General features: G+C 40.6%; 1 protein-coding gene across 1 annotated transcript; it reads right to left on the bottom strand.

The window, feature by feature from the left end:
* Window positions 1–8063: 8063 nt before the first annotated feature.
* TCIM (transcriptional and immune response regulator) lies at window positions 8064–9354 on the bottom strand. The gene has a single exon (XM_046648607.1). The coding sequence runs from the start codon at window positions 9301–9303 to the stop codon at window positions 8983–8985; it is 321 nt and encodes a 106-aa protein (XP_046504563.1). The 5' UTR covers window positions 9304–9354; the 3' UTR covers window positions 8064–8982.
* Window positions 9355–12662: the final 3308 nt, after the last annotated feature.

Genomic DNA, 12662 nt, shown 5'->3' on the forward strand with positions numbered 1-12662 from the left:
AAGGTGTAGATGTCTTTAACATCCAAATGCATGTGGAATAGAAGGATAATGCTAGTTCATGCCTCCTCCATGTGACCATGGTCAATCTTAAGTTAAAAACCAGACACTCAGATTGTCATTTTGCCTACATATTATCCCACTCTTGCTTGGCTGACTTATTTTAGTCAATTTATTTCATTAAATGATTGTTCGATGTCATTTTAATATGACCTTAATTGTTGGTTTGATATACATTTAGGTTGGTTTTTTATTTCAATTGAAATGAGATAATAGCCAATGGCATTTGGTTGCTAAAAACGTGTTGCAAGACTTTATATGACAAATATTCCCACACTTCTCAAGCACAGATTATGGAACTCTCTAAACCTGTTCCATTCACCCTGACATTCTTGCTATATAAGGTAAGATATATAGAATTACTTTTGTGATCAACACAGTCTTATTTTAGCTTGTATACCACTTGAAGCTTTTAAACTTTGCCAGTATTGTCCTTTTCCTTCTTCCCACTCACCCGAATGAAATGCCAGAGTTGTGGTGGTGACTAGTTATATTATGACTCTGAAGCTGGAAGGACAATAGGAGAAAACAATACTTTTCAGTCTTAGATCCATAACCAGAGATACAAACATCATGTCAAGAACAACAAAAGTAGACACTGCCAGCAAACTCAGTTCACAGATGTCCAGAGAACATGTTCACTTCCACAGAACATTTTGAAACCATTCATGCGAGATGAAACGCAAACAGGGTGCTTAGTGGCAGAGACGCACCCTGGCAGAACACCTTCTGACCCCGATGCCTTCCACGTGAGCAATGGCCCCTGCCAGGCTTCGGTTATTCAGCACTAATGGGTTGCTGTTGACTGAGCCCTCCTTTGAGATGCTGAGGAGACAAAAAGGATACGGATGGTGGCATGTTGATTTCAGAGATTAGTAAGTTGGTACGTCAAACAAATACCTTTGCTTACGTGAAGTGTGTATGTTCATACTCAACACTTACTAAGTACCCACCCCATGTTAGGCTCTGTGCCAGAGCTTTGTAATGTTCAACCACGAGCAAAGCACCATCCCTGTCCCCAAGGCACTTAACTTCTGGCTATTTTCACACACATTACCTTACCTCACGCTTGTAACAATCAACAGAAATAAGTATGCAGGTGTTATGAGCTGAACTGTGCCCCCTCTGCATTCATATTTTGATGTACTAACCCCCAGGACCTCAGAATGTGACTGTATTTGAAGATAGAGCCTTCAAAGAGTGAAAATAAGGTCACTAGGATGGGTCCTAATCCATGATGACTGGTGTCCTTATAAGAAGAAGAGATTAAGACACAGAGAGGGAAGATCATGTGAGGACACAGAGGAAAGATGGCCATCCACGAGGCAGGAGAGAAGCCTTGGAAGAAACCAGTGCTGCCCACACCTTGAGCTTGAACTCCAGCCTCCAGAACTGTAAGGAAGTAAATTTCTGCTGTTTAAGCCCCTCAGTCTATGGTGTTTGGTTATGGTTGTCCTAGCAAAGTAATATGGGAGGTATCATCGTTCTTATTTTACAGCTGATAAAGTAAGGCTGAGAGAGATGAAATAATTTACTCAAAATTTACACATAACTAGTAAATGGATGAGGCAGGATTAGAATCCAGTTCTTTGCACACCCTGCACACTGCTCTGTTTCTTTCCACTGTCTACTGCAGGGCACATCCAACTGTCTAGCTACCTATCAGCCAAGGCCAGTGCTTGGAGAAATCGGGGAGCAGATGTTTTTTCCTCAGGGCCGTGCCACCTGCAAATATTTCCTCCTTCATCAATTTCAGGTGCCCCCTTATCCTCAGTTTCAATTTTCCTCTTCTGCCCACTCTCCCCTTATCATTAAAATCACGTTATCTCAGTGGAGGGGACTTGCTGTTAGGAAGAAAGCGTTTTCTTAGGTGCTAATTCACTAATTTGTGTAAGTGATTGTTAGTGATTAGGGCCAAACTTTCCCTTTTAAAAGCCTAACTTTAAAAGAAGAGCTTGTCTGGACTAGGAAATGATTTCTCCAGGAGAGCAGGCAAGTGGTAAGTATATTTAGCCGGGAGAAAGGCCTTCCATCCATTTGAAAAATGTATTTTAATTGCTAAAACTACATGCCTAATGGGAGTTTAGCTAATGGTGATGAGGTAAGATTTTTTGGAACAGATAGAATTTATGAGCAAAATCAAAATAATGGCAATGATTGAATGAGAGATAACAGGAACAACATATTTCAGGATGAGATACTAGTTATACCTTGGGTCCACAGTTTGTTTACTCAAAAGTGTATAGAGGTCTGCAATGTGCCTGCGGAGACACAGATGAATGACAATGGGCCACGTCACCACACTGAGCACAGGGGATGACTTCAATCTAGGTCAGTGTTTCTCAATCTGACTTTGCAGCAAAATCACCTGGGGAATGGTTTCAGAACAGAGATAGCAGGTGACCAGCCCCGGAAATTCTGACTCAGTAAATCCAGGAGCTTGGATTTTAAAACGTCCCCCAGGAGATTCTGATAACAGGAGATTTGGAAACCAATCGCCCAGCTGGATGTGTTCTGCCGTCTCTGGAGGCACGGATGCTCTTATAAATAGCGCCTCAGGTATCGTGGCTCCTATGACTCTGGCATCAGCAGGATTCTCCAACGTCTTTCAGATAATCAAACCTGGACACAGATGAGAAACATGACAAATTGCAGGAGCAAGGAGAAAAGGTAGTGGTGGGAAACAGAAGCTTTTCTCATGGTAAAACATATACGTATCAAAGAAGACAAATGTCAGACTGAAACTCAAGGAAAAGAAATTCCAGAAAAGTGACAGAATCTATACACACTGCAGTTGTTAAAATTCAAGAGAAATTATACTCTCCTCAAAATATGTCATTTTGGGGGTATAATATTGTTCTTTTGGCTGATGCAGTTTTTCCCTGAGCTCACATCTGTGCCAGTCTTCCTCTGTGTTGTACGTGGGTCACCACCGTAGCGTGGCCACCGACGAGCGGCATAGGTCTGTGCCCAGGAACCGAACCCGGGCTGCTGAACCTGAGTGTGCTGAATTTAACCACTAGGCAATTTGGTCAGCTCCTAGGGTATGATTTTAATTAATGACAATTAATATGGTAAGAAAAACTCTAGCTAATGCCATCAAATCAAATCCTTTTTAGTCTTATATTAAGAAGTACCACCAACAGAAGATGTAACTGTCACATAGGGAATGGTTCCCTCACCCAGTGTTCTTCACAGTTAACTGTGGAGCTTTGCAAAAATACACACTACTGGGCCCAATGCCCAGAGAGGTTGGGACGAGCAATCTATATTTTTAAAACTCCACAGGTGACTGTGATTCTCACCCATAGTGGAGATTGTCTCAGTGACTCTGCCATTGCTTAGATGTGGAAGGAATAGTCATAATATTAACAGCTGGCCCTGGCATGGGCACTCACCAACCAGAAAAAAGGCAGGCTGTTAAAAAACATAGATGGATCTACAGAAAGTTATTTCCCTCACATTCTGCCTTCACCAACGATTATTAAAGGCCAAACTTTTTTGTGTGTGCGACAAGATTGATCCTCAGCTAACATCTATTGCCAATCTTTCTTTTTTTGCTTGAGGAAGATTCATCCTGAGGTAACATCTGTGCCAATCTTCCTCTGTTTTGTATGTGGGATGCCACCACAGTGTGGCTTTATGAGTGGTGTGCAGGTCCATGCCCAGGATCTGAACTCCTAAACCTCAGGCTGCCAAAGTGGAGAGCATAAACTTAACCACTATACTGCTGGGCCAGCCTCCAGTGACCCAACTTTTTAATTAGGCTTTTGTTTTATTTAAGAGAAATTCTTAAAATGGAATACCAACTGATTCTATTGATCCAGAAAGAAATTCTGTTATGTAAGTAGTACAGTTATTATTTCCCATTTATGTAGAATATGAGATCCAGAAAAGGTCACAGACATTGTCCAGTCAGATCTGTTTTTCTTCTTCCTTACAGATGCAATCCAGAGATAAAAGAGGAATTCGCTTAAGGCAGAGTTGGGAAAAACCCAGAACTTCAGACTCAGTCTGGTGGTATTCGCTCAACACTATGCTTCTGCCCACAGATGAAGAAATGAAGGTTCAGGAAAACAAACTGCTGTGCCCCTTGTAGGACAATGTCTTTAGTGTGTGTGTGTGTGTGTGTGTGTGTAAAGGGGAGGGTGGAAGAAAGTGGCTACAACAAAATTCTTCCGACTGCTTGTCTTCTTTTTTTAAACCACTGTTAAACCTTATTGGGACAGGATATTTATTCTCAAAATTCGGAAAGTTAGTTTTGCCAATACGTAACTGAACCAAATCCACTGTCAATATGTACATACATTAAAATAAAACACATTTGTGTGTGTCTGTGATAATCGCTTAAAATATCTGGAAACTTTGCAGAACAGTTATTTAAATGAAGAGAGAGCTTAGTAGTCATTTAATTATAATTTTTGTTAAATAGTGACTCATAAGTTTCAAGCATAGTCACAATTTCTTAACAATTTAATGAGGGAATATATTAGTTTGTAGTTCCCCCAATCTGGCCTCCCAACACTTTTCTTGAAACGTCATCTCTAACTTGTGTTTCGTCTTCAGCTTCCATGTGGTTACTCATTTATTACTGAGTTGCAAAATTCCTGTTTGACTTTTCACCTCAGGAGACCAATTGTGGGGCAATGGAGTTCCACGAGAAATCCCTATAGAATCTAACCGTGTGTCCAGGTGTGAGACAGTGCCTTACTTTTCAAGATATTAATCCTATCTTTTCCTAGATCCTGATACATAGTAGTTGAGAAGTAAATGTTCCTCCTCTATTTGAAGTCCTTAATAATTCTCTTTTACGTTCAGAGTAAGACTAATACACAACCTTTCCATTTAAGAACTGCTTGCCTTTCTAATTATTGCCCCCGAATGCTTAGGCCCTGAGCCGTATTGAACTGCTTGGAGATTCTCAAACAAGTGACATTCTTTCTTACCTCTTTGCCTTTGCAAATGCTACAACCAAACACTGGAGTGAAATTTTTCCTCTCCACTCTCCTGACTCTACTTTGAAACTTCTTTGTGGAATATTCTAGGATCTCTCCAGGTTGGGTTAGACTTCCTCCAATCCTCCTGGTACTCTCCAAACACGCACACACACACAGACCTGTGCTCCCAATATCATCTTGTTTAAACTCTAATCATACATGTCACTGAATTCTGTTCATTTTAAAATACTTTCTGGCTCCTCTGACAAGGAGAATAGGGATCCATTCTGGCCAAGCTGGCCCACACATAACGGTGCTTACTGTATTTATGTTACGTGAATGAATAGCTTGCACTCTACAACTCCTCAGGAGTGAGAAAGGGAGTTAACTGAGGTATACACCATTCCAGGGAACCCTTATGTGAAGTTCAGAAGGGTAGATGAGGTCCTCTGAAAGGCCACGCAATTCCTAGACCACGGCTTAATCATTTGTTTATTAGGAGGGCTTTCCAAGGGAACATCAGTTGCCTCTTCTGACTACTCTCTGACAATGGGAAAAAATATCAGCAGTCATCCAGCCTGGGCCCTTTCTCAGCAAATCCCATCTGTTGGAGACTCCTACAACTACAAACCTTCTTTTAATGTGGGTCAGGGCAACGAACTGGGCTGAGGGAATAGAATAATGAATCCATAGTTTCTGATTTCCCGCAATGAGCAAACCAAGACCGAAAGCATTAACTGACAACTTGGCAGAGACCTTAGATGTGGTCTTTTCTTCCAAGGTGTTAAGCCAGGTGTTACTTTAACTGCAGACTTGAGAGTCCACATCTGAGAAAACTTTGATACAATTAAAATGATTAAACTTAGAAGCTTTCCTCATGTCGTTCCAGTGCAAAATAAATAGACAAACAGGCACAGATCAGATAAGAGTGATTTCTCAGAGGACATGGCTTCCTGTCTTTTTGACTTACTAGCATGTAAGTAATTGTTATTTTAAAGGAAAAAGAGAAGTTTAGTTTCTCGCAGAGAAGCTGTCTAACCTAGCGGGTAGGAATGGAGGTTTTGGAGCAAGCCTTTCTGGAGTTGATTCCTGGCTTCATCAGCTGGGTGTTATTGGGCAATTTGCTTCATCTCTCTGTGCTTCAGTTTCATTGCTATAGATACATAGGCACATGCATACATATACATGCTCTTATGTCACAGTACTAGTTAAATGATTTAATACACAAAAAACACCTGGAACATTGTCTGATGAATAGGAAACACTCAATGAAAGTTAGTTATTATTATGATCCTAATGAAACAAATATTATTAATGAGCTATGTCACCTTTGCTGTTTGTATTTCTCCCATTACAATGAAAGGTCTTGAGATACATTTGGCCACCCCTGTGCCGGAGAAGGATTTCTGAACTCAACTGATCCTACCTGTTCTAATGATGTTTACTTTCACCTCATATTAAATAATAAGAGCATTATGAAGTTAAAAATCATCCTTGTGCAATCACATTGATTGCAACTTTTGTTTTCCATGAAGAGGAAAGACAGCATGTTTGTGTAACAGTCTACTGGGAGTTATTACTCTCCACACTGTTGAGGACCATATCCCAATTGCTTTTTAATTTGCTTGCCGTGTTATGATCTTGCAATCAGTTTTCTTAGCAAGACAACTAAGTTAATATGTGCTAATGTGACAAGCGGAAAAGATACACATTGTACTCTATTGAAAATAGAGGCAGAGTATATAGCTATGAGTATGTTTAATAAATTCAAACATTGAACTATGTTCAACGTCCAAGATGTGTTTAAAGTCTTTGAATAGAAAATAAGTTAAGCATTTTCATTGGAAGCATGAAGTATGATAGTTATTCTGGAGAAATAAGTTACCAAGCTTTCTTCCCAAACCATTTATCAATGTCTTTTGGGGATTCCAGACAGAGAAAATGTGTCACTGACAGGCCCTATCAGAGGTAGGAGGCTCATTCCTAGCACCTGCAAAGAAGACTTTCGATCTTTAAGCAAGCTCAGGTTGCAAGGATGGAGAAATGGGGTCACGGAGCAGAAGCCCTCTTTACAAACTTCACTTTGATAATCTCAAAACACCATCACCAGCTGAGCCTCCCACTGTCAAAACTCTGCCTCTTTTGCTCTTAATTTATTTTGGTGTCATAGGTGACTTTGCAAATTTGATGGAAATTATAAATGCTCCTCCCAGAAAAATGCACACACACACACACACATACCGCAAAATTATGCACATTCACTTGTGGTTTCCGTGGATGCTCTGATGTAAAAATTCCTTCTTAATGGAGTGCTTTTATATTATCTTCAGTAAATGAATATTTGAAAACAGATTTGACCACTTAATTTTCTTTTTAAAAATTTACTGTTTAAAATCCTGACTTCTAACTCTCCCAAAAGATTTTAGATCGCTCACTTCTTTTGTTTTACTATGATCAGCAGCTTCAGAAATCTTGGTAGAAGGTTCTGAAATGCTTGATTTCTAGGCAATTTTTTATTTCTTTCTGCTAGGAAAGTGCAGCAGGCATTGATGCACGCCTTCTTAAAAATATTTTATTATAGTTTTATGAGGAAATAAGCCAAAAGACTGTCATGTTATTCCCATATTGGTTTATATTCAATAAACATTGGTAACCCACAGAATCTTGATCATAATTCAGACTCTAACCCCAAAATATATTGTTTTGGGAAAAAATAAATGTACAAATATACACAGCTACTGTAGCCACAGAGGAAAAATTTCAAAAATATGGAGAGAAAATACTTTTTTAAAACTCACCCTCAATGGATACAGAAACAATAATGTTGATGAGTCAATTCATGAATTTCTATGTCTATATCTTATATTTCAAAGTTGGGACAGAGAAATTGCCTAGATATTTTACATAAGAATTTGTTTTGAAAAGTCTGGCAATTATGTAAAGCTACTCTAAATGCACCTTTTACTCTTAGAGTAAAATCCTTAGGAAAGTTTATAATATTTTATAATAAGAAGAATTTACCATCCTATTTTTTTCCTTTGAGACCAATCATCACAGACCAAGAGCAGCTAAGTTTATAATAATTTATTATGGTTGCATATCATTTGTTATGTATAATAAATTATAGAAACCATAACATCTTCATAAACCATTTAGTGTATCATATTCATTTCCTAATGCTTACTGCAGTAGCTGTAAGAAATTTAATTAGGTTATATTTTATCATTAGTTAGAAGATAAAAAATTTATAAAATTTTTTCACAGTACTTCAGATTTATAAAGGACCCCATTATTTCAAATTTTGTGTAACCAGTTTGAAATGTATAAAAACCCTTTACAAACCAGAAGGTGGCGTACGGTTTTACTGAGCTGCTGAAAGTATTGCAGTTTCTTGAATTTGTTCTTACACTCATGTGGTGCACTTTTTCAGGCATTGTAATAAATGCAAATAAATAATCAATTACTTATTTCTAAAAATCTATACCAATAGACAACATTGAAGCTTGGCCACATTCAAATAAGAGTTCCGTAAACAGTTGGAGCATAGTATTCTCTCTCCGTGTCCCCCTCTCCCTCCTCCCTCCCTCTACTGAGTTTGATTAAGGAAAAGAAGTTCAGTTTGAATTTAAGTCCCAGGGCCGGACAAAGACCCTGGCTGCAATTCTTCCCCAGCCGTCTGTTATCTTCGGTTTCAGTTCTCATTACATCTGTCCAGACTCTTCTCCTGACACCAGCATCAGTCCTTTCCCACAGGGAGAGCTTTCAAATCCTTGCTGAAAGCATTTTCTTCTCCACTGTAACAGCACAGGCATGAAATTAGCTGGAGACCTGGGAACTAGTTTCTTCTGTTCCTTTCCAGCCTCCAGAGTCCCGACGGAACAGAAGCTCGCAAGGCAGCAACAAAATGCTGCATGTGTTTGGGTCTCACAGACTCACTTGGTCTTTAAATGTCCACTCTTGGATAACGTCCTTATCCACTCTCTTGGCCTCAGTGAACTTTGATGGAATATTTCCGCAGTTTGAGGAACTGGAAAAGCTTGTCTTTCGTCCTCTTCTTCAGGGCCATCAGGGCTCGTGTTTTCTCCTCCAAATCTTGATCTATGGCAAAAATGATCTTTGCTCTCTCCTCTGCTTTCTTGTCCCCAGAGTTTTTGAAGAGCCTCTGTAGGGATTCCTGGTCTATATTTTCAAAGATGTTGCCCACGGCTTTCTTCCTCGAGGCTGTGTCGAAATGATAGCCATGGATGGACGGACTCACTCGCAGCGAGGTGGACATGGTGACGGCTTGGCGGCTGGGCTTGGCTTTCATCGATGGGAGATCTTCAGGAATTCAGCTCTGGATCTCCAGAGTCTGTAGCAAACTCATTCCGGGACTGCTATTTAAAGTGTGAACAAAGGCTCCTGGCTCAAATTACACTGGTGACATCAGAGTGATCTCAAGGAAGAATAATCCCAGAAAAGTTTAACAGTTGAATTGCCAATATCCTGTTCTTGTGCAAAATGTGACGGAAAGCTGTGTTTGGTAAGGCGGCAGGGATGTGGGGATTTCTTTTTACCTCATTTGTGGCCAAAACATTACAGAGACTTGGGACCCTCTTTAAAAAACAGCTGAAACCAGGAAAGTACAAAGATAAGACACAAACAAGGTAGCCTAAACTCTTGAAATCTTTCCAAACAGCAAAACAAAGCGTTCTGCTAACTGCGGGAGAGTTTTAATTTCCAGAGAAGTCATTACAGTGTACTCCAGATGTTTGGCAGCCCACACCAGTGCCCTTTGGACGTCCCTATCCAGGGAAACTCCAGAGCTGTTAAGGGAAAGCTTAACAATCACGGATGTCAATTTGGAGGAAACCTGATTGTGGAAAGGGAGTTTACCTACAAAACACTGACATGACACTGCCGGAAACTGTCACCTTTCAGAGACTGTGTATAGTGTATAGTGCTAATCTATAATCATTGAATAAAATTATAATTTAATAATAATAATAATAGACAATATCTCCTTAGGCTTCTGTATTTATCAACAACAATACTATCAAAAAAGTGGGGAGAAAAAGTTAATCAGCTGCTTTATGTACATAGTATTCAAAAGGAATGAGTTGACTTTTTTGTTTAACATTGATTTTGGCATCACGCAGACATAGAGCAATCAATATCTTCATTGGAAGGATTTAAATTTGTTCTTCCCAACTTCCACAATATTCAGCCAGCCAGTGTCCCTACTGATGTATGGAGCACTTACATTCAACCAAACGATGTATGTCAACTTCACAGGGCCCCAGAGATTTCTCTTTATGGCCCTTCCACCTGGTCCACTTTCTAGTACGCTAAGAACAGGGCTGTCTCCAGTGCTCCAAGGGCTGGTCTTCATTTTCCTTCATCTAGTCAAGCCAGATCTAGAAAACACACAAAAGGAGAGAGAGTGGGGAAAGGTACCTCACTAGGAAATTGAGGTGGAGACTCTTCTTGTATATTCATTGATTTAGTCACTCATTTATTCGATCAGTTTTTGTTAAAGGTCTACTTTTAGCTAGGACATTTTTAGGTATTGGAAATATAACAGTAAACCAGACCCAAACCAAACAGCAAAAGAAATCCCTACCTTACCTTAATGTAGCTTACATTCTACCGGGAAATCAACAACAGAACAATGTGCATTTATAATACAGATCGTGTCAGAAAGTAATACCTATGATGGATAAAAATGAAGCAGAGTTGTACAGGAGAAGAAGGGGAGGGTTGAAATTAACCTAGGATATTCAAGAGCCACTTCTTTTAATGTGACATTGTGCAAAGACCTGAAGGAGGTGAGGCAGTAAGCTGTGTCAATGTCTAGAGGAAGGGTGCCATAGGCGAAGGGAACAGCAAGTGTAGAGGCCTGAAGATAAGAGTATGCATGGAGTGTGTGAAGAAGAGCCAGGAGGTCAGTGTGCTTGGAGCAGAGCCAGGGAGAGTGGGAGGAAGTGAGGCCAGGGTGAGAGGGCAGTGGGAAGAGGGCGGGCCAGGTTGAGCACACCTGTAGGCTTTGTCATGGATTCAGCTTTTACTCTGTAGAAGATAGATAGTCTTTGGGGAATTTGGAGCAGAGAAATGGCAAGATTTTATTTATAATTTTAAAAAATAGCTGTCATTTCTTAGTAGAGAATAGACTTTGGGGAGGCAAGCAGGGCATGGGGAGCAAAAAGACTGGGTAGGAGACTTTTAGAGGAGTCCGGGCAAGAGATGATGAGGGCCAGGAAGGAAGTCGTCGCACAGGTGGGAAGAACTGGGCGGATTCTGGGCATGTTGAGAAGGTTACGTCAAAAGGATTGCTGAAGGCTCCCATGTGAGGAATGAAAGACAGATGGGAGCCCAGCATGCTCTCCTTCCTGAAGGATGCTGCCTTGAAAGGCATTTCTAGGTGAGCTGGTGTTCAACTCACCAAACATGGCAGCTGATGCTTGTTCCAGTTTTTCCATGGAAGACCCTATGTCCTGTGACTGTGACTATGACTATGGATTTACTGGCATATATGGCATGTCTTGCAGCAGCCCATCTCCCTCACTACTAGGAAAAACTATTAGGGGACAGCCCAGTGGCATATTGGTTAAGTTCGCGCACTCTGGTTCAGTGGCCCAGGATTTGTGGGTTTGGATCCCGGGCGCGGACCTAAACATGCTCATCAAGCCATTCTGTGGCAGTGTCCCATATACAAAATAGAGGAAGATTGGCGCATTTAGCTCAGCAGTGATCTTCCTCAAGCAAAAAGAGGAAGATTGGCAACAGGTGTTAGCTCAGGGTCAATCTTCCTCACACAAAAAAATTAAAAAATAGTTATCATATCAATAAGTATTTTTACTGAGTTTTTATCAAGTGCCAAGAAATTAGCATAATCCATCTTAGTTGCTGTCATTCCTCAAAGCTTTGTCAACTTTCTCATGCTATGGTTCTTTCTTGAGACGATTCCTATATAACTCATGCTTTTTATCCCCTATTCATTAATTACTCCTAAGTTTTGATTCCCAGTCTATCCTTGTGCTGTGAGGTATATATTCATTTATTTAACTAATCAATACATATATAAATATGATATAAATATTTGCTCAGTTATAAAAGCCAGAAACCCAGCTACAATCTTTGATATCCTTGATAGCTCCTTCTCTTCCTCCTCCATCTGAGTTTATCCCCTCCATATATCTACCACTGACTTTTGTCAAGTCTGTCTACAAAATGTTTCTCAGCTCTATCCACTCTCTCTCCATTCTTACTGACACTGTTTAGGCAAGCCTCCATGTGGTGGATGCTGCGATGCACAACCTGGAACTCTGTTTAAGATTTCCCCAGATGCTCAGCCGTCAGCCCCCTTCAGGGACTGCCACTACTGAAGAAGCTGGCCCCACTTCCTGCTGCAACGGTATCTAGTGACTGATGGACACAAGGGTGTAAAACCCCACTCTTCTCCTCCCAAATCTGAAGGGCCATGGACACTTCAGAGCATCCTTTACTGTCAGCTGAGACTTCCCTCTGCCCAATCCTGTCCATCTCCCATCTGCAGGCGTTGATGCCAAGAGCACTCCGTGATCAATCACCCGCCTGCTGACCTCCTTCTTGGAGTTTGCTTCCTTGGGAGCCCACATTGTGACACTCCATCTTCTCTCACCAAGCCTGTGACCGAGGCTCTTTCCCGGC

This window comes from Equus quagga, chromosome 22 (assembly GCF_021613505.1).
Source record: "Equus quagga isolate Etosha38 chromosome 22, UCLA_HA_Equagga_1.0, whole genome shotgun sequence".
In the NCBI taxonomy this organism is placed as follows: domain Eukaryota; kingdom Metazoa; phylum Chordata; class Mammalia; order Perissodactyla; family Equidae; genus Equus; species Equus quagga.